This window comes from Castor canadensis, chromosome 7 (genome assembly GCF_047511655.1).
Source record: "Castor canadensis chromosome 7, mCasCan1.hap1v2, whole genome shotgun sequence".
NCBI lineage: Eukaryota > Metazoa > Chordata > Mammalia > Rodentia > Castoridae > Castor > Castor canadensis.
The window spans coordinates 62,969,305-62,991,843 of record NC_133392.1 but is presented as its reverse complement, the minus strand read 5'-3'; the positions used below and the strand labels follow the sequence as shown (position 1 = coordinate 62,991,843).

General features: G+C 42.3%; 1 protein-coding gene across 1 annotated transcript; it reads right to left on the bottom strand.

Annotated features, from left to right (window-relative positions):
* Nucleotides 1–78: 78 nt before the first annotated feature.
* On the bottom strand, nt 79–22,246 carry Oit3 (oncoprotein induced transcript 3). Its single transcript, XM_020166552.2, has 9 exons — nt 22,089–22,246; nt 18,352–18,726; nt 17,331–17,435; nt 14,082–14,204; nt 9,816–9,938; nt 8,889–9,049; nt 6,862–7,277; nt 2,227–2,326; nt 79–705 (listed from the first exon to the last, which is right to left on the bottom strand). Exons 1-9 carry the CDS (start codon nt 22,147–22,149, stop codon nt 532–534), a joined length of 1,638 nt encoding a protein of 545 aa, XP_020022141.2. The 5' UTR covers nt 22,150–22,246; the 3' UTR covers nt 79–531.
* Between the last annotated feature and the right edge of the window lie 293 nt (nt 22,247–22,539).

Here is a 22,539-nt window from a genome sequence, read left to right as displayed (position 1 = left end):
TGAAAATATTTCACTTTAGGCAATATGAAGACATCAAAAAAAATAACATGCAAGAGAAAAACCAAACAGCATTTTCTTATTACACATGGTTTTATTGATAAAGTTCCAAAGCTCCTATAACTGTTTTGTGTTTGAATTGAAATTTTAGGGTATAATTTTACTTAGACATTTAGGGAGCCATTGGGTATTTAAGTCATAATTTTAGTAGCAATTTAATTTTTTAGGTTGCAAACTTGAAATATCATATCCAGCTTCTAACTTGCTTCATACTTAATCGTAGGAAAGAAATGGGGGAGATGGAGTGAGCTCCCTTCTCGGCTGTCCACATCAGGAAGCCGGAGCCCCACCCAGGCCACATTGGCGGGCAGTGCTGTGACCTGACCAATGCAGGGACCAGCATCAGTGAGTCCGCTCTGGGCGTTTGTCTAGCCTCACAGTACGTGGTTATACGAAGGCAGGCCTTCTAGGAGGTTCTCCGATGTTCTGCACAGCATGGGGAGAAGTTCCAAACAGGCCAGCCTGTAGCCGGGCCTAGTCCTCCCAGTCGATGTGGATGGGGCCGCCCGTCAGCGTCTGGCTCTCCAGACCAGCCCAGTCCTCATCGGCCCCTGCCTGGCGACGCACTCGCCGGTGGCATCCCTGGGCGCAGCGGGAACGCTCGTCCAGCATTCCACAGACCAGGACCCGGCAGTGCAGAAACACCTCCTGAAAAGATGGCAGTGATCCTTAGTGAGAACATCGTGGGCAACAGCTAGAAGCCAGACACCAGCTGGTGTTCCACAAGCATTCTCTCGCCTAATCCTAAAGGCAGCACTCTGCTGCATTTTGCAGATGAGGAAGCTGAGGCTTAGGATAGGGAACGTGCCCAATCCACGCATTTAGTAATGTGGCCAAGTTGGGGTTGGAGTCATGAGGGCGATTTAAAACTTAGACCTATAACTTCCGCATTGGCCTGGGGCAGAAGAGATGTGTTTGTGCAGCAGTGTCTCACAAAGAAGTTAACATCTTCATTCTCCATGGCAAGGGCTGGGAATAACACTGGCTGCTTGCACTTCTGTTGTGAAATGACAAATCCTTTCTGTAAGGAAAGGCTCACACCTAACAGAGGAGGGAAGTGGGGGTTAGCCATCACCGTCAGCACTTGTTCTGGGGTAATGACAGAGGAAAGCAGTGATATGAAGGCAGTGTGAGAAAGAATGTTGGCCTCTTGAACTTTCTGTTGTTTAAATGTTTCTAGGACTATTAAAATAACGAAACTTCTGCCTTGTCACATGGTAGCCTTTTTGGGAGAGCCCCTTATAACCTATATCTATGGGAATATGTGGTTTTTGTTTGTTTGTTTGTTTTTTAAACTGTAGCATGTTCAATATACAAATAAACTGTTAGGGCAATAGTTTTTTATGTCCACCTTTCCCATGTTTATCATTTTAACAATGGCTTAATATTGCATTAAGTTGATACATTGTGGCCCTTGGTTTAATTTTTTGAGAACTTTTTGTTTTCTTTTGGCTTTTATCACCTTAAAACAATGCTCTACACACACATTCAACAAATCATTTTTTTTGGTTTTTTTGTTTTTGAGAAACTGCCAGAATTGGACTTGTTAAAGAATTATGATGATATTGTCAGATGACTTTCTAGAAAGTGTACCAATTTTTATTGCCAGTGTATATGTCTTATAACTTTGCAAGCATTGTAATTTTTAATTTTTATAAATTTAATAAGTATAAAGTGGTATCTTAAAGTTGGTATTTTTAGGCCCTGTTTTTATTTCCCATCTCGATACTTGTTTTTTTCTGTGAATTTCCCACCCTATCCTTTGCTGTGAAACTGACTGACTGCCACCATGGGGGCCCTGCTATATAACCCAGTCTGGCCTTGAACTTGGGCTCCTCTTGCCTCCACTTCTGAATACTAAGATTACAGGTGTGTACCACCATGCCTGGCTCTGCAGTGGCTTTTTCACCCCTACCTGCCCACAATGACTTCTAATTATGAGCCTATTGTAGTCTCTTTGAATAAGCACTGTTGTTTTGTGTGTGTGTGGGGGGGGTGGGGGTGATAACTGTGACATGCATGATGGCATTAAACCTCTCTACCAGTTTCACCGTGTTTTTCCCAGAGGTGAAGCAGATCCTTACACTGGGCTCTTAGAATGTCAACACCCTCGGACACCAAGAAGCATGGTTTAGGGCCTGGATTACAAGATGCTTATGTTCAGCTCACCTTGTGGTCTTTGCCCACAAACTTGAAGACAGGGACCTGGAAGTGCTTTGCTAGGTGATCTCGGGATGAGTACTGCTTCACTGAGTCATCAGAAATGCAGCTGAAAGCAGGAGAGACAGCAGATGAGACCTGGTCATTTCCACAGAGGTGGGAAGCAATTCTGTCCAACACATTTGGCTTAAGGAGAGGGACAATGGGTGGAGCAGGCTGGGCTGCACTTCAGCTTTTGGAGAATGAAGGAAGGAAAAATGAAATCCCCTCCCAGTGAAGGCATCTTCAGACACACCCTACTCACTATGACCACACCACTCTTCACCTGCTGACCCCACAACTGGGTACAGCACTTCCTGCTCCATTAACTGGTTAAGTATTAGCAATATGTACAACATTCGTTTCAGAGACCTGTGGCTGAAGGCTATCTCTTTATTTGTGATACATTGCAGGAATTCTGACTTTGTGTAGTTTATTATTGATTGAATAATTTATTAAATTATTAAATTTAATAAGTGGTAACTGGACAGTACCAGACACAAACCACTGAAGGGGCTGTAAGGGGAAAAAACCACAATACATATGTCAAGGAGCTGCAATCTGCACCTAAGTTTCTTATGGAATAACCAGTTTTCTTGGGGAGCAGTCATTCACCTGGAAGTCTTTTAACTCCTCTTTTCTCAAATGTATTGGTAAGCTGCAATTTGATAGGGTTTGGAGACTTCATCGTAGGTCTACTGCTTACAGTGTAATTTCCAGATTCACCTCGGGGCTAGCTTGGAAAGGGAGTTATTGATGCCCCTCACTGGGACCACACCTTTAGATATTGCTGAATATTTTTTCCTGAAAGGCCAAGGGTCACCATTCCAAATTCTAAAGGAACTTTTTTTTCCTGGTCAGAGTTGCCTTTTTATGAATACTTAAATAGTTTTTTTTTCCCCAGTGGGCCAGGAGAAAAGTGGGAGTCAGATATAAAAGCCTCTGAAACAAGGTTCTCACAACACATGCTCACAAAACCACTTTCTAGTTATTGCTAACTGCTGTCTTGGTGCTGTTAAAAATATAATGAAGTTGTTTAAAAGGAAGGCATCATGACTGGCATTATTGCTAGACTTTATTCTACCACACTGGAAAGGATCTAAATTGATGATGTGGGTTTTTGCTGTTTCTTATATTTATCCATTCTTATTTCCTGAGATAAAATTAATTTATACATCTTATGCTTTATAATAAACACCATTTGCACATCTGGATGTGGGTAGGATCCTCCCTGGGTGTCACATCGAGCATGAGTACCACTTCGATGGGGAGGCAGCTCAGCGGGGCACTGGCCTAGCATGACCAAGGCCCTGGCTTGCTCCCCAACACCCCCCCAAAAGATGAGTAATATGGTCTGTAATGGGCAAGGAGTTTACAGTCTACCATGTAGGATAACAACAGCAACACTTGATCTTGATAATAAAATGGTACCTTCATCTGAATGTCTCAGCGTTTTCAATTTATCTAAAAATACCATATTTTTCTTTAAAAAAGAAAATAAGGCAGAGAGGGTTACTAGAAGGGAATACACTAAGAACAGAACCAGGACAAATTTTGGCTCCTGACTTGGTTTTTGCTGCGATTAGACAATGCTAGTTCTGACAACTCCAAGTTCATGTGCTGAAAGAAACAGGGCATCGGAGAATCCACAGTAATTATTTATCAAATATTTATCAAACTTTGTTCAATACTTGGTTTTAGTATTGAATTTTCTTTTTCTGAAGATTCACTTTCTAATTATAGTTTGCTTGGGCTGGTATTAAATTATTTTGCATTCTCAGAGACATACCAACTAAAACTAGAAAGAAGTGAGTTGGATCTGCTCGATAGCAGAGGGATACCAGCCTGATTTAAATCTAAGCTGAGGACAATGAATACCTTTTAAAATGAGCAATAAAACAAAATATATATAAAGTGTATGATGTTTACTCTAGGTTTGTTCATTGGCCTCATTACTATTAAAAACACTCATCCAGTAGTTAGCTTGCAAATATTTACTGGGCCTCCCCCGCCCCACACTCACACACTCTCTTTGCTAAGCTTGAGGAAGAAGGGAAAAGAAAGAGGCTTCTAGTTCACCACAGGATAGAATCAGGGAAGGCTTCATGGAGTAAAAAAGCCCTTCAGAGTCTTGAAGGGCCAGAAAGAATCCGACAGGAAAAGAAAGTTTCAGGCAGAGGAAATAGTATGTGCTACGTCAGGAGGCTGCAAGGAACACCAATTTAGGAACTGTCAGTAATTCCCTCCAGCAGAAGCAGAAACTGAAGAAAGCTAGGGTCAGAGGGTGAGGCCAGTGAGCCAGGCTGAGTCAGGTTATCTCCTGAACCTTGCTCTTGTCTGTCACTGTGCATGGCAGTTTGCTTACAAAATAGGCCCACTCCTGTGGTTTTTCAGTTCTTGCCTTTGCTTCTTTCTTCTTCTTTTTTTTTTTTTTGTGGTATTGAGGTTTGAACTCAAGTCCTCAAGAATGTTAGGCTCTACCACTTCAGCCATGCTCCCAGCCTAGCTATGCTCTCTGCCACACACACATTTCTCTTTTGTGTGTACTAAGGGTTAGAAAAATAAATAGTGCATTTTCTTAGAATGGCCTAAACAAAGGGAATAGTCCTTCATTGAGAGTCTAAATAACAAATATGTAAGCAAATTTCATAGCATTATTGAGATTGCAGGTTACTCATTCCTAGTAAGGGAGTTGTAATTATATATATATATATATATATATATATATAAAATATATATATTTTTAAAGGTAAATAAGAGGGACAGGAGAAAACATTCCAGGTGAGAGAAACGTCCATTATCTTGATTACAGAGGTGGTTTCAGAGAGTATACTCCAGAACTTACAAACCATACACTTTAAATACATCCAATTATTATATGTGAAGAGTATTCTTTTAAAGCAGTGAAAAAACAACAACAACAAAAAAAAACAATTAAAAGGAACAAAAAGTCCATGCCCCTCAAAAGTAAATCTAGCTGGGAGCCGGTGGCTCACGTCTGTAATCCCAACTACACAAGAAGTAGAGATCAGGAAAATCTTGGTTCTGGACCAGCTGGGGCAAATAGCTTGCAAGACCCTATCTTGAAAAAATCCATCATAAAAAATGGCTAGCGGAATGGCTCAAGTGGTAGAGTGCCTGCCTAACAAGTGTGGGGCTCTGAGTTCAAACCTCTGTACTGCCACAAATGACAATACTAAAAAAGGCATGGCTCAAATGTTAGAACACATGCCTAGCAACCACGAGGCCCTATTTCAAACCCCAATATCACAAACAGGAAAAAAAAGATAAATTTTTAATGATGCTTCTACTTTCTGGGGATCACTTCTGGATGGCACACCTGAAGGGCTGTTGATCCCTGTATTCCAGACGTCCACAACTGGCCACCTGAGCAGCTCAGAATGATAAATTTGCCCTTCTCTGTAAACAGCTGTGGGAATCTGAGGCCAGAAGCACTCAGAAACAGCTAAATTTACCAACCAGTGGTTGGAAGGAGAGGGTATAGGGTTTTGCAGGGATGTGACAAGATCCTATTTTCCTTTTGAAGGATTTGGGGGAAGGGAAGAGCCTGTGAGGCTGAGCTTTGAGAGGTGGGTTTGGGAGGCTGTGCCTGGAGGCTGTTTCCCTTGCCCAGGCCTGGAATTACAACAGGAGGAGTGGAATAGAGGAGACAGGGTTGGACACTGCATTTTTTTTTTCAAAGATTCTCAGCTGACTCTTTTGTGCATCAGGGATTGAAAACTCACTGTACAAGGGATCGACTGAAGCAGGTGATAGTTGCTGTGGTGAGTGACACAGAGACGCACAGGTAAACTAGAAATTTTCAAGAACCCGCAGGTCAACAGCCAAGGGATTAACCCGAAGCACACTGCACCCTGCCTACTAGACCCACCCAATTCATGGAACTGCACTTCTGACCTGGCCTGAGATGTGGTCCACCTGACACTTAGAACAAGGGAGAAACACATGTGATCCTGCTGGGGCTCAGGGACAAAGGCTGTGAGCATTGTTAGCTTTTCAGCCACACCTCAGGACGTGTGCAGTTCTCCACCTAGATGCTTAAGAGCTATCCTGAACATCTATGTTTTCCTCCTCCTAGAATCCGCCAAGCTTCTCATCTCTCTCCTTCGTTACCACATTTCTCTTCTTGCTCTCAGCCACCAGAACAAGGCACAGCCGGGACTCACACCTACCTGTCTCTCTGTATAGGCTACTAGACCTCACCATTCCAACCATAAGCAGTGAGTCTCTGACCTTCACCTTCAGTCCTGATCTTGTTTCTGAGCCTCATACACATTTCCAACTGCCCACCATGCTGCTTGTGCTAGGTATTCACAGATATTTCAAGTGTAACATTATTCAATATATTATTTTGTAGGATCAACTCTTTTTTAAAATCTCATTCTACTTTTCTTACCTAATGTCTTTTCATCTTGGTTAATGGCCTCTGGTCAGTCACCTGAGCTACACAGCCGGGTCATTTTTTACCCCCCTCACCCCCCCCCCCCACTAACGCGTTGAAACGGGTCCTGAACTATGAACTATGATCGTGGTGCAGGTTTAGGCCTGGGGACTGGGGGACGACGGTCCAGGCAGCATAGTTACCCGTCCTGGATAAGGTAGTACTTGAGGATCTCATCGATCTTGGCAGTGGGGGTGGCAAAACAGGTCTCCACCAAGCTTTCCAGGCCGCTTACGTGCACCAGCGGCTCAATGCCGAAGTACAGGGAGTCACGGAGCTTGAGCGTGGGCAGGGCCTCCCGGTATGGCTCCTCAAACTCGTTGTCCTTGAAGATCTCCAGCGTGAACGGGAAGATGCCATGATTTCGGCCCACCATTTCCAGGGGCAGGTTTCGGAGGTTGGGAACATAGCCCTCGGAAATGGTGTACAGGCGTGGGAACTCACAGGTCACTGGGATCAGAAGCTTGCTGGTCCTGATGATGATGTCCCCGCTGCTCCCCGGAGTCTGCTTCGGTAGACCTGTCACAAGGTTGGTGGCCACGATTTTGTCATTCACCACCTGTGTCAGGCCAGTGCAAAGAAAAATCTGTTTATTTCCACAGTTTCTCCTCTTCTCACCTTTTTCCCCTAAAAATCTGATACATCAAAGCACATTGCAGACTTAGTAAAACACCTGAAGGGTTTTTGGTTTTGTTGTATGTTTTTTTGTTTTTGATATGTGATCTCCTAGTGTTGCCCAAGTTGGCCTTGAACTCTTGGGCTTAAATGATTCTCCCACTGCTGCCTCCCGAGTAGCTAGGATTACAGGCACTGAAGCTTTTTTTTTAATTGTGTCACCCTCCCCCAAGCAATACATCCTGACTTTTAAGAGTTTTATGCAGGACTTCTTAAGCCTACACATTCCTTTCGAGCAGTGCTCATGAAAACTGATCCATGCAGAATCAGCAAATTCCAAGCCCTGGTGTTTGAGAAGAGGACAGCGTCCACATGTTGTTTCCTCAGGAGCTGGAGACCTGGCGATCCTGTGGCAGGTCCAGCACTGTGCTGGGCTCGTCCACACAGGGAACTCAGCACCACGTGAATGCAGGTGATTTCAGGTCCTTAGCTCCAGTTCCCTTGGCTTTCCTGTGTACCAGCCTACTGCAGGCATCAACATTGGACCATCCACACAACAATCCAAACTGGAACACCTGTCCCTTGTTACCTGCCCCGTGTCTCACCGAAGCTTAATTAGCATTCTGGTTTCACTTAGTGGAATTGATAAATAAATACTCATGCATGCAAATGAGAGCCAAGGACTCTGCACTGACCTGTATTTGGGTCCTTTGTGCTCCATCCATCATTCTGGTTAACCCACCATCCTGGTTACCCTATTTCCATGGGGTCATGCCCAGATGCCTCTCCCCAGCATACAGGGCAGGCCTTTGGAAGTGTTCTCTATTGCCTGCTCGCCAGCCTGAGCTCCCTGCCAGGCAGCCTGCACCGCACCATTCCCTCAGCACAGGTCGTATGGCCCTCTCTCTAAGACTTTGCTCACTTGTTCTCCATCTGAAAGGCTCTTTCTTCTCCTCTTTGCTTGTGTAATACACACACACACACACACACACACACACACTCTTGTCCCCTTTCTGGACTTCCAGAGGCCCTTCATCTGTCTCACTATTCATCCCTCGTTTATGTTTTAGGTGCTGTAATATCAGTGCTGTGTGAGCACCTAACAGTCAGGAGTTGTTTTCCATATTCCCCTCTGACTCTCTAACACAGGACTCTGTGAAGATTTGGGGTAAAAGAATAAACCTTTTCCTTCAACCGGGTTCAATACTTGCGCCCACTCACTCCCCACAGATGAACCATCAGCTCAGTCTCTTTCTCCAAATAGAATAACTGGCCAGAGGGGACATAACCCACCTCTCCGTACCTCTGGCACACTGAGACACTAGTGGCTGTTTAAGAAAAGGAATGGCAGAATTCTTAATTCCATCTTCTCCCAGTGCCAGACAGGAGCTCAGTGACACACTTGTTAAATGAATGACATCAAGTGTTTTGAGCTTCATCCATTCATTTATGTGGAAATATCTCACCTATGAGATAGTTACACTGCACTTCTCTGTCGACTACCTTGCAAGAAAGTGGGTTTTGGTCATTTGCCATGTCCACAAAAGGAACTTACATCAACCACTGTGCCACACGTCTTGAGGGAGAAGAGGAGGTTGACATGGGTGCCGTTGGACACTCCTCGGCAGGAGGTATTGGTCAGGAAGAGCTCCAGGCCACCGACCAGCTCCCTGGGGACACTCACTTCAATGGTACTTGACTTGCACAACACTGGGACTGTGAGGAAGAGGGCACCTGTTAGAAAGGGGAACCTGCATTGGGAGGAAGGTAAGGAGGGCTTCCGGGGGACATAACTTTTCCTCACACAACTTGTGCTTTTGGTTCTGTCTTCCAGGAAATCAATTGATAACTAGAGCCAGCATTCCTAACTTCCATGATTATGGTCATATAATACTCCTCAGATATTGTATTCAAGTTTCCATTCCACAAACATTTAAAGTATGGCTAGCGTAACTCCATAAAGTAAAACACCTGGATTAACTTTCAGTGCCAACACAATTTATTGGCAATACAGGAAAAGCACTGCTTTGATATAGGCTCAAATGACACAACAGTACTGGTGATTTTACTGTTAATTATTGCCCCATAAAATAGAGGTAATAAACACAGTGTTAGCACACTTGGGGAAGGCTTCCAAATTGTCCTTTCAGGGCTCAGTAAACCATAAACTCTGACTATAAATTCCACTTTAACTTAATATAAAAAAGATTGCTTTTTCCTTAGTATGTGCGCTTCTCCAGACTCTACAAATACATGAGAGTCCAAAGCATGAGTACACATTGTAACAATGGAATATATTAAAAAATCAGATGTAGGTACTCATTAAATATTTGCTGGGTGAGTAAATTAATATTCAATATTAAGAACAGATTTTCAGAAAACAGTTCTCAGAGGACTGTTGCTGAGAGAAGAAGCCATCCTCAGGAATTCGACGAGGAGGAAGTGTAGCTCAGAGCAGAGGTCCAGCTCATCCGTCTTCTACCTTGACAAGTGTGGTTATCTTCCGATAGCACCAAGCCCCGGGGACACTCGCACTGGTAGCCTTTCTCAGATCCAAGGCAAGAATGGCTGCAGCCGCCATTGTTATTGTGGCATCCTTCGATGTCTGCAGTGAGAACCAACAGAAAAGGGAGTCATCTCCCAGCCACCTTTCTCACAAATTCTGGCCTTAACATCAGGGATTATACTTGACTCATGGCGGTATCCCTGGGATCTAACCCAGTAACTGAGACATGTAGGCAAGCCCACAAAAATGTTTAGTAAATGTTACGGCTACAAAGACCAAACTTCCACCATCCTGCTGTACCCACATAAACTGCTGTTCAGGCTTCTTAGAGGATCTTCTTCAATTTGGTTTTGTCTGACGTTTTTCTCATGGGGTCCTAGGTATTTAAGTATAAATTCAACTGGATGAGCTGGGTAGATCCGAGTTGCTGCAGATTGGCTGGATCATTGGCCCCTCTTCCAGATAGCACACTATAAAAATGAGGCCTGGGGACTGGCGACATGACTCAATGACAGAATGCATGCCTTGTATGTACAAAGCCCTGGGCTTAACCCTGAGCATTACAATCTTCTTCATCATCACCATCGTCATTTTTGTGGGACCTGGGCCTTATCTTGTAGGTTAGGGGTTGTCAAACTAACCTGCTACACATTGTTATAAAGAAAATTTGGTATTTTTTCATACTGGGATTTTAACTCAGGGCCTACACCTTGAGCCACTCTACCAGCCCTATTTTTGTAATGGGTTTTTTTGAGATAGGTAGGGTGTTACAAGCTATTTGCCCAGGCTGGCTCTGAACCACAATCCTCCTGATCTCTGCCTCCTGACTAGCTAGTATTATAGGTGTGAGCCACCAGTGCCCAGCATAAATAAAGTTTTGTTGACACACAGCCACGACTGTATATTTACCTTTTGTGTATGGCTGTTTTCTCACTGTAAGGGTAGAGCTGGATAGTTTTGATTGATTCTGTATGGTCCACAATGTCTAAAATATTTATTATCTTGCCTATTCAGAAAAAGTTTGCTGATCTCTATTCTAGGTTAAGATAACAGAAGAAAATGTTTCAAAAAATCTGAGATGCTCAGGGAATGATACAGTTGATTTCTAGTACAGATATAGCCCTATCAGTTTAATGATAGTAAAAAAAATTTATTTGAAACATCAGTAAATTAATTTGAGCTAAATCAATTTTTGTGAAATACAGAGGAAGAATAAATTTGTGATCAATTAATCTTTGCAAAACTTAAAAGACATTAGGTATCACCTGCTTATAAAGCTATATATTTCAAAAGGCTATAAGCACAGTTCATGAACTTTTGAAATAGTTTAAATTACATATAAAAGTGTGGAAGAAAGTATAAAATAGGCTATAAGATGTTAAAATCAAAATTAATAGTTTTTTTAGTATAGAGATAGAACCCAGAACCTCATATATGCTAGGCAAGTGCTCTACCACTGAGCTGTACCCCAACCTCCAAAATGACTTTTGTTATCATTTTATTTCTCTGAATTGTATTTCAATATTTGTAAAACAAAGGGCTCACCCTAGAGGATCACACAGGATATTCTGAGGTCTAAAAATGCCAAGCCAGAAATAAGCTGAAAATCTAACTTGCCTTAAAGCATTTAAAGTTTCTTAGAAGGATAAACCTCAGCATTTGGAATGGACATACCTGCTGTGGGTCAGTTTTGTTACCTTCCTTCTACTCCTCTGCATTTTCCTATACTTTTATATAGTAAAGCAAAATATTAAAAATCACTTAAAATTTTAAAAAGTTAATTAATTTTTAAAAAGATATAGCTATTAAATAGTCCCACTAAAGAAACAAGTATGCTTAGACTATTAATAAAAACTTAAGGGTTATAAATGGGAGTATTACTCTTCTAGTATAACTCATACATAATTTTTATCTTTTGCTAAAATATTTTTCAGTTACAGTTTTAGGTTTAAAGATTATGTGAGTTAAAATGTTATCATTCGCTGGTAAATGGATGGAATTGGAGAACATCATTCTGAGTGAGGTTAGCCTGGCCCAAAAGACCAAAAATCGTATGTTCTCCCTCATATGTGGACATTAGATCAAGGGCAAACACAACAATGGGATTGGACTATGAGCACATGATAAAAGCGAGAGCACACAAGGGAGGGGTGAGGATAGGTAAGACACCTAAAAAACTACCTAGCATTTGTTGCCCTTAACGTAGAGAAACTAAAGCAGATACCTTAAAAGCAACTGAGGCCAATAGGAAAAGGGGACCAGGAACTAGAGAAAAGGTTAGATCAAAAAGAATTAACCTAGAAGGTAACACACATGCACAGGCAATTAATGTGAGTCAACTCCCTGTATAGCTATCCTTATCTCAACCAGCAAAAACCCTTGTTCCTTCCTATTATTGCTTATGCTCGCTCTACAACAAAATTAGAAATAAGGGCAAAATAGTTTCTGCTGGGTATTGAGGGGGTTGGGGGGAGAGGGAGGGGGTGGAGTGGGTGGTAAGGGAGGGGGTGGGGGCGGGGGGAGAAATGACCCAAGCCTTGTATGCACATATGAATAAAAAAAAAAGATTATGTGAGTTAATCATAATAGTGCTCATGAATAATTACAAATGTTCCTCATGGAATATTTCATTAATATTCAAATATGCAAAAATTATTGCATAAAATAATTAAGATTTAAGGAGAATTCAGGAAATTACCTTTGTTCAACAAAATTTAAAATATATTTAGCATTGCTATAAGGGAAGTAGTTAACAATGTAAATTCAGATGGATGAACACTAGTCATAATTTTTCCTTTTGGGTAGCATTTTATTATTTTGAGTAGGAATAAAGTGAATTCTTATAAGCAGTAATATCACTATTAATCCACAAATTCAATTATCCTGTAGGGAAAAAACAAAACCATTTATCTGTCTGTGTCACACTTTTTGCTGAGAGTGTTATAAAAATATAGTTTGATGAAGGTGGAGGGGATGAAAGTTTAGGCTGTGATACTTTGCAGAGGTAAATGTGCCTTAGAAAAGGAACATGATCTGAGTTTCATATGACAGATTATCTTTTTGTGCTACTGGGGTTTGAACTCATGGCTTCGTGCTTGCTAGGCAGTTGTTCTACCACTTGAGCCACAACTTCAGCCCTAATAATAGGCTGATAAAACATCATGGTATCCCATAAATTTGCACAATTATTATGCCAGTTAAAAAGCAAAGGTAAAAATAATAACAGTAGACACTTGCCCTTCAATTATTTGATACACATGAGGAATTCTTTTTTGTTACTTAGTCATATAAAATGTATATAGCTGTGTACATTTTCTGTTAAAAGTAGATCATGACCAGGTGCTGGTCATGCCTTTAATCCTAGCTACTTGGAGGTTGAGATTGGGAGGATTGTGGTTCGAGGCTACCCTGAGCAAATAGTTCAGGAGACCCCATCCATCCAAAATAATCAGAACAAAATAGACTTGAGGTATGGCTCAAGTGGTAGAGTACCTGCTTTGCAAGTGTGAAGCTCTGAGTTCAAATCCCAGTCCCACCAAAAAATAATAGTAGAACATTTTATTTATCTCTAAAAAATGTATTAATCTCCGATAAATACAAGGCACACAGAGGTAAAAATGGCTTCATATAAAATCAGTTTCCCAAACCTCCAAGACAGTAAGAATCACACATGGAACTTGTTAAAAATGTGACCGCTACAGCTCTACCCCAGCCTGCTGTGGCAGAGACCTAAGAGAGAGCCTAGAGGGGCTGGGTGTAAGGTCCTGTGATTGTCATCAGCAGGGAAGGCTGCCACCTGTGTCAAGCTACCTACCTGCATGATCTTGCTTCTCTAGGTGTGCCCCTTGGAGAGGGGTCACCTAGAAGTTATTTGGAAATGCAGTTATCCTGACCAGATCCCAGACCTACTGAATCAGACTTTGTATTTTACCAAGATCCTACATGATTCATGGGCACGTGTAAGTATGAGAAACAGGAAATACCCTATTTTAATTTCCCCAATAAAAATATGGCTTTCTGCCTTTTGCAAAATTCCCTGCTGTTAAAAATCTTGGAGACAAAATTGACCCTGAATTCTGTCTATAACATACATGCCGTCACTCATCATGAACCCTTCTGTCATTTCTTTAAGCAGCCAAGTGGTTGCTGTCCTCTAACCCAAAGGCAACCTCCCAAATGTCAGAGAACAAGCCAGTTGCTTCCTTCAGACTCTGGACTTGAGCCCCTCCTCACCAGCCTCACCTTCGCAAGTCTTGCCATCACTCCTTAGCACGCGGCCAACCCCACACTCGCAGCGGTAGGAGTTTTTGAGGTTTACACAGATCTCACTGCAGCCGCCATTGTTCTGCTCACATTCGTTTTCATCTGTAGAAGAGAAACTACACCATCACCAACTGCTGAGCAACTCCCTCCAGTCCCAAGTCCTTGAGCAGCTCCCCCTACCTCTTCTCAGATCCTGCTGATAACACTGCACCTCCCCAGCTCTCCCACAATGATCGGTGTCAGTGTCGTCACTTCTGGTAACCTGGTCTCCCCAACAAGTTAATTATTTCATCTCTCTCTGCTGAGCCAAAGGCGCCCAACTGCTTGTCACTTCCCTCCTCCAAGGGCAAAATTGTTGGGAAGGAAAAGCCTGGTGTGTCCTGGATACACCTGTTGATTTGTATTGGTAAACCTAGATTTCTCCAAGGAGTTTCTAAAAAGTTGTTAACTACAAGGTCACAAATCACACTGTGTTTTAAATCATGAAAGTAGCTTATAGTGCAGGCAGAAATAGCTGATGAAATATTTGTGAGCTAGTCTTGGCTTAGAACATGATCAACTGCCTAAAAATTTATTGTAAGTATTGAAATTCTCTCACATTATTCTCAAGCAATGATTGTTCACTGTTTTAAGAATCTGTTGAAATATTTGGACTCTTGCCATAAAAAAGGCATGTTGCAACAAATGTCTACCTCTTTCCTTCTGCAAAGAAAGGGAAGATTGGGAGCTAAATTTGTCATGGCCTCCTGGGATAACCAGCCTAAATACAGGACATAAGTCAAGGACTAGGGTTTAATCACTCACAAGGTGACAGGATGCATGGCCTTGGACCCACAAAAGGAGATGAGTTGGAACTGAAACTCAGCTTAAGTCCAGGATCCAGAAAAGCTATCCCTCTGCTGTGATTTGGATATGGTTTGTGTGAACCCACAGGTTCCTGTGTGGTAAGCTTGGTTCCCAGTGTGGTGAAGGTTCCAGGTAGCAGGACCTTCAAGAGGCAGGGCCTTGTGGGATAGTTAGGTCATCAGGGCACTGTCCTTGGAGGGGATTAACATATTTCTTGTGGGATCCCAGTTGCTCTCTGACTTCCTGTGATCTCTCCCTCCCATATGTGCTCCTGGCATGATGCCGTCTGCCATAAAGCCTTCCTCAGAGCTGAGTGGATGCTAGCGCCAGGTCCTTGAGTCTCCACAACTGTGAGCTAAGTGAACCTCTTCTTTAGGAGCTACCACGCTTCAGGTATTTCATTATAGTAACAAAATGGACTAATACAGCCCTCAATCAAATCAAGAGTAGAACCTTGCAGGTAGCCCAGGGAAGCAATCAGGAGGCTCTCTGCCTGAGGCTCTACATGAGAGAAAAGTCTGCCATCACAAACAATGAAACCTCGAGCCAGAGCCTGCCATGGCTGAAGTAGAGATTTATACTTCCCACATAGTGAGAGGAACTTAAGCTGAAAGACTGATACACAATTTGGCCTGGCCTGGCCTGGCAGAACGTCTGTGGTTCCAGGCAGAAATATTTGACAAACTGTTCAGTGGTAAAACTGCCTTGAGCCAGAGCCTCAGAACAACACTGACAGCAGAGGAGGTTCACCACAAAACACTCCACACAATCCACCAAGAGAGAGGCCACACCAGGCAACAAGAGGCTTTGAGCACCAGAAAGATAAAATGAAAGGAAAGTAGTGACAACATATGTGTAAAAAGACAAGGCAGAACTGAAAACAGAACTCGCAGAAGTGAAGGGTGCAGTCACTAAGACTGGATTCCCTTCTTTCCTGCCCTCACTATGCTGTCACAAAGGGGTGATTAGAGGCCAGTCCTAAATGTGGACGTGGCCACACCTGTACCTGGCTCCTTCAAGGTCTCCATTCCAAGCCTGGACTGCTAACGTTGGACTGAATTTATTTTAGTGTGAGGGAGAAATAAACTGCTATTTATTTATAGCCAGCTTAGACACTCTAAACTCCAGCACTTCTGTTCTTATTGCTATACCCTAGAAAAGATCTCATACACGAAGTGTCATTTTTATGTTAATTTTAAGAACTCATAAAACAATACAATACTCAGGATATGGTGGTGAATGACTGTAATTTCAGCACCCTGAGGCTGAGGAAGGAGGATTGTGAGTTCAAGATCAGCTTGGGCTACATAGTGAGGCCTTCTCTCAAAAAACAAACAAAAACAAAAAAGCAGAAGAACAAATTATATAGTATCGTGTCATGGATACAAACATAAATAATAAATAAATAATAAAAAATAAAAGCATAAGAAGAGGGATCAGAATAGATTCTGACTTCACAGCTGACCTTGGAGGGTGAGAGGATGATGGGATGGAATGTGGCAATTTGATTTGTGACTGCAAAATTCTATTTAAATTTTTTAAAAAAGGAAGAAAAATTTAACCACAGTTAAACATATCTGTTACATATCTGTTTTTATTATTTTCTTACACTCTTCTCTCTGATTGAAAAAATATATAATTTAAAATAAATAATTGTTACATTTAAGTGAAAGCTAAATGAAAGCTGAAATTGACATATGCACATTAGAACAAAAGTCTGCCTTTAATTTCAGAGGACTTGTGATCTCTCTGAAGTTCCACAGACCCTAGGTAGGAACTTGGGGACTTGAGAGGCAAAGCTGTTCAAGATATATCATCCAGGAAGAGATGTATGTGCTATGCTACCTTTGATATAAAAAGAAAAGGTCAATAATCACACAAATATTTGTATTTTTATCTCTGCTTGAACAAACCCTGGAAGCACACACAAGAAATTAACACACTTTTTTAGAGCACACTTTGAAATGAACTTACAGCATATTTAATTTGGATACTAATTTTTCATCAGAAACATTTTGGTCTGTATTTACAGCTACCAAACACAGATGAAAGTTGTCCCAAACATTTTTGGTTTTTCCAATGACTGAATTAAGAATCAGTTTTTAATTTAAAATTAACTAACGTTATGATTTGGAACCTCAAGCACACTGCTCCACTGCCACTTGGGACAGATGGCCACTGCTGCAGATAGTGCAATGCTGGACTGTCCCTAATCACAAAGTAAATCTGGCTTGAACTTTAGTCATGAACGAAAAAGGCAAACATCACTGCAAGTGTTCAGAGGCATAGACTGAAACAGTGATGGAGCACTGAGGAAGAAGAGATTTTGATTTGTCCTTTTGATCACAATAGCCTGTGTCCACCTCATGATTAGTTTCTTACCAAAGCATGTCTGTCCATCGGGACCTAGCAAAGTTCCTGGAGAGCACGAGCACTCGGTGTCCAAGCAGCTGCCCTGGCAGTCCTCGTCACAGATGTCATAAAAATCTGCAGAAGGATAAAGGTCACCTTTCATAAGAGGTGGGGACCAGAGGACACTCACTCTTGAGAGTCTCATGAGTACAGTCATGGGGTGCAAGTTCCCAACCACTATCACGAAAATTCTCCCGGTTCAGGACTTGCACACTCAGTGGAAAGAGAGAAACTGCTCTGGGCATCTCCTGTCACTTAGATCAGTGATTCCCAACTTCAGGGCCACAGGCCTGTAGGTGGTAATAGGGTTTCTGAAAACCTAATGCATCACCAGAAGTGAACTACAGACTAAGTCAGGATTATGCTTTACTTTTCTACGGACTCTTGGAGGGGCTGGGGATGTACCTCAGTGGTACAGCATTTGCCTAGCATGTGTGGGACCTGGGGTCAATTCCCAGTACCACAAATTAAAGAAAAAGTATACAGATTTTGATGGAAGTAATAACACAGAAATTCACTTAAAGGTATTACTGACTACAAGAAGCTTCTTCTCATTACATATCATTTTAATAAATCAGTGGATAATAAACACAATGCCATATGTGCATGTCTGAACACTTACCAACTGATCAATCTAAATATCTTAAAAAAGGGTTCTCTATACTCAAAAACTTTGGAAATCCACTACTGAGATAACCTAAACCAACTTTTCATTTTCTAATATTTTCTTTGAATGGAATAAGCCAAACTAAATTAAAACTGATCAAATTCATAGTTCCTTTTTCCTATTTCTTCAGGAGCTTTTCAGAAATTCTAAAAATAGATCTCAGAAAAAATAATGCCTTGGAGATATCTTGGGCCCCAAATCAGTGTTGTTCAGACTCTGAGACACTACTGCCACCATGACTGGATTTCATGTGGCACTTTTTTTTCTCTTTGATTCCATCTGTGGCCTTGCTGGGGAGGAAAAAGAGCCCAGGAATGTACTCACGGCCACAGTAGACATGAAAGCAGACGCTGGGCTTGGCCAGACGATACACATAGTAGCCTCCAGAACAAGCCTTGACCTCCACTGTGGTGTTCCACAGGCAGCAGTTCCCTTTGAAGCTGGCACAGGCCTGGTGTTGCACAATGCCGTCACTTTCGAGGGGGTGGCTGCCATTGAGCCAGACAGGCGCATGGGTTCCACAGTGGTTTTCTGGTATGCAGAAGGTGGGCATGGCATCTCCCGCCATGCCCGTGAAGCGGTACCACTCCCCGTCCACGTGGTTGTCACACAGAGGTGTGCCTTGAGACTCATCAAATTGGTGCTCAGTGTTCCTCCAGGGTTCATTCAGGCTGATGTAAGCAGAACAGGGATCTAGAGCTGAGAATTAAGAGAGACCTCAGAGCCTCCTCATGATTTTTCAGACCACAAGGCCAACGAATGGCCTAAGTCCACCTCTTGCTCTTGCATTTTGGCTTTTTGGGGGCCATTCTGGGGTTTGAACTCATGGCCTCACACTTGCTGTGCATTTTGGATTTTTTTGAGTTCGTTATCTACAGTCCTCAAAGAGGAATTGTTTGAGGCTCCTTAAACTTGATTTAAACAAGTTTCATAAATGCCCTTCGCAGCATTATTTCAAACCTATTTAAGATTTTTTTTTCCATTTCCTTTATTCATATGTGCATACAATGATTGGGTCATTACTCTCCCCTTCCCCCCACCCCCTCCCTCTCTCCCCTACCCCCTCACTTCCAAGCAGATACTGTTTTCCCCTTATCTCTAATTTTATTGAAGAGAGAGTATGAATATTAATAAGGAGGACCAGGGGTTTTTGCTAGTTGAGGTAAGGATAGCTATATAGGGAGATTCCTAGTTTTGCTTCCATGTACATACGTGTTACTTTCTAAGTTGATTCTTCTTCTTCTCAAACCTATTTAAGATTTACTGTTAGCATCGGACTAGACTTTTTATCTAGAGTAATCGTTTGATGGAAGTCTTGTTATTCATAGTGTTTGCATCAGGAGGCTGCATTTTATGAAAGCAATTGACTAATTTGTCTAGAGGAACTGGCCAGACTTAGAAGGGGTTGTAGGCATTAGTTACTTGAGAAGAAGCTGAGAACTAGTTTAGAAAAAAAGAAGATTGAAGAAAACATCTATCACTTTTCAGAAATCTGGGACAGGGGACTGGTAGTGTATCTCAGTGAGATTGGCAGGAACAAGGCCCTGGGTTCAATTCCCAACACAAAAAGTAAATTAAAAAAAAAGTGGAACAGGCCTGTGGAAGAGGAGTTAAGTATTCTGTTACAGAGTGAAAGTGAATTGTGGAAAAGCACAATTTAGTTCATGGGAGAGGCTATATCTCAGTGTACCTAGCTCCCCATCTTTGGAAATTTTCAAAAAAAAAAAAAAAAAAGGATCTGGGTGGCTATATGTAAAGAAGAATGTTGCATTCGTGGGAAGTTCAACTGGATGAGTGTGTAAAGCTCATTCCACTGAAAAGGAAAAGGCCTCAGACAAAGTTAGCTGCTTTGAAACACACAGTACTCTGGCAAGGGGTCACCAGAGATGATATGACAGTTTGGGACAAGAAATAAGTAGGACATTGCATTTTCTGGAAATAACACATTTGCAGAGCTGCAGAGGGCAGGAGTAACCTTCTCTTTAAAATGTCCCTGACGTGTCTCTACTGAGCCCCAGATGGCTGTTTGATGTCCCTGGAGGGGAATAAATGTCCTCAGACTTGCTTGCCTCTCAAGAGAGAAAAAAATGTCCTCCTTTGCTCTCCTGCCTGTAGCTCTCTTGCCAAGCACAGCTTCCAGAGCAATTTCACAGGTGATTTTAAATTCATAGAAATATTTCACTCATCTCCCTGGCTCTAATTTTATAAGGAATGGTTAGATACTTAACCTTTAATGGTTTCTACAGAAATTCCCGTAATGACTGTTCCATAATTCATAAAGTATTCCTTATAGTTAACTGTCATTTCTTATGTTGTTAACAAGTTTGCTTCCCCTCCTATTGTTGGGGAGGTATGGCATGAGGAAGAAAAATTTATCCACCATCTGCTGTAAAATAACAATAAATTCAAACATTAGCCACTTGATATTTTCTGACATTGAATACTTCCATCCCACTCCACCCCTTTTTAAGACAGTCATTCAATCTTTAATAATCTGACCACTGTGCTAAGTCCTGTTTCCAGCCTGTGTGGAGCCCAGAATCTGGAATTATGCATACTGACCTTGAGCCACCTATACAAAACAGCCTTGTAGGTTCCTCCCAAAGGGTCCCCTGCCTGCATAAGCCTGGGTGGTTCATGAGAGACCAGCTGCAGGGCCCAGAGCACAGTCCCCATCTCTTACCCTAGGGCTGCTGTACCTGGCAAGCCACCCTGGTTTAGTTGAGATCGTCCCCTTTGCAGGCCCTGTGCCCATGCTGGGTTTGGAAGCCTCTTCCCTTCTGCCCCTTCCTTTCCTCCCAGTTCCCACTTTCCCACCTCTCCTATTTCCCCACTCCCTCTCTCTCCTTTTCTCACTTACCCCCTCCTCCCAGGCCCCCAAGTTACCCCTGTGCTGAAAGTACTGGGGACACCGTGGGGAGGAGAAATAGGAGGATATGGAGATGCTGGAGGCAGAGTGAACCTGGAGAGAGGGGAGGGCAGGGAGGGAGCAGCTAGGAGCAGACTTTTATGCCTGAGGACCCTTGGTTAGTTAAGGGCAGCAGACACTGGGTAATTAATGGCTCAGGAGCTCCAGCCTATTTTGGGGGACAGTTCTGATTTACAGAGTAATCGAGAAGCTAGTACGAGAGCTCCCATATACTCTGCACCCAGTTTCCCCTCACACACGGTGTGGATACACAGTGTAGCTTAGCATGGTGTCAATTAATGAAGCACTCTTGATTCCTTATTATTAACTCAAATCTACAGTTCATACAGATTTCCTTAGCTTTTACCTAAATCCCTGCCTGTTCTAGGATCCTATTCAGGATAGGTATATTGTATTTCACTTTCCCATCTCCTTAGGGTCTCAAATCTATTTTTAATGTGTATCCTTAAAGGTGAGAGAGCAAGCCCTAAATCATGGCAAACAAATAAATCAGGGTCTAGTACTGAGCTATGCAAAAGTGCCAAGAAGGATGGTTCCTTTCGCCCTACCTCCACCCCTTCTTGCAATGAGAGCTTCTGCTCTACAGGAGAAAACGGTGAGCGGGAAATGTGCTAGTAACTGAATACCAACTTCCCTTGCCTGGTTGGCTACTTTTGCGCCAAGTCTGGGACCTCTTGCTTGGTATGTGCAAAGAATCACACACATTTTCAAAGGTCAAAACTAGTAAGTTTGTTTTATCCAGATCGGTGTCCCTTTATGAGGACAGAGCTTTCAATCCCCTGCATTCATTAAAAAGAAACCCAACTTTATAAATAATTTTCTACTCTTAAAGTTGGAACTTGTAAAAGTATCTACTATAAAGAGACTGGAATTCTTCTTACACATGCTCCAAGAACTATTTAGGTCATGGAAAGGTGTTAGGGCAGATCTCTGGAAATTTTGCATGCTCACACAAGAGGCTAAATGGAACAAATAACAGAATACTCTGAAAATATATTTTCACAGATTATAAGTGACTTTCCTTACAGGATTCTAGATCCAGGATTTAAAGTACTAAAATCAAATTCCCAATACACACCAACAAATTGCAACAACAAAAGTATATCATGCCAAGTTTTGACAGGAGACTCACCCCTGGGTGACACTGGGTTGACCGTGATGAAGAAGTAGGTGAACACCAGGAACCAAGGCATCTTTCTGGATTAACCACCAGATACAGAATGGAAAATCCTTTTAATACCAGTTTTCCTTTGTCCCCTTCTCAAGCGCTTAAAAAAAAGGAAGAAAGAAATGTCTAGGCTCTTATGAAGAAACACTTTATCAGCACTGGCTGGGTTCTTATCAGAGGAAGAGGATGAGGGGGATAAGTGTCCACTGCTCTGGCCTTGACTCCAGATACAGGCATTGCTTGATACTGTCAACAGGGTCATTTTACTGACATTTTTCTTTAGGAAAAAAAAAAAACCCTCACAATCCCTCATCCTCCTATTGTTTTCTTGCAGACTTCCCTGCAGGCAAACCTCCAGTATCTTATCCAGAAGGGAACTCTAAATGGGGGCCATCCCCTCACGTCAAAGTCTCCT

Coding starts and splice junctions, on each gene's coding strand:
- Oit3 (XM_020166552.2), bottom strand. CDS start 22,149: ATGCCTTGGTTCCTGGTGTTCACCTACTTCTTCATCACGGTCAACCCA. Junction 14,205..17,330: donor CGATGGACAGACATGCTTTG/GTAAGAAACTAA, acceptor TCTCTTCTACAG/ATGAAAACGAATGTGAGCAG. Junction 9,939..14,081: donor TGATGGCAAGACTTGCGAAG/GTGAGGCTGGTG, acceptor TTCTCACTGCAG/ACATCGAAGGATGCCACAAT.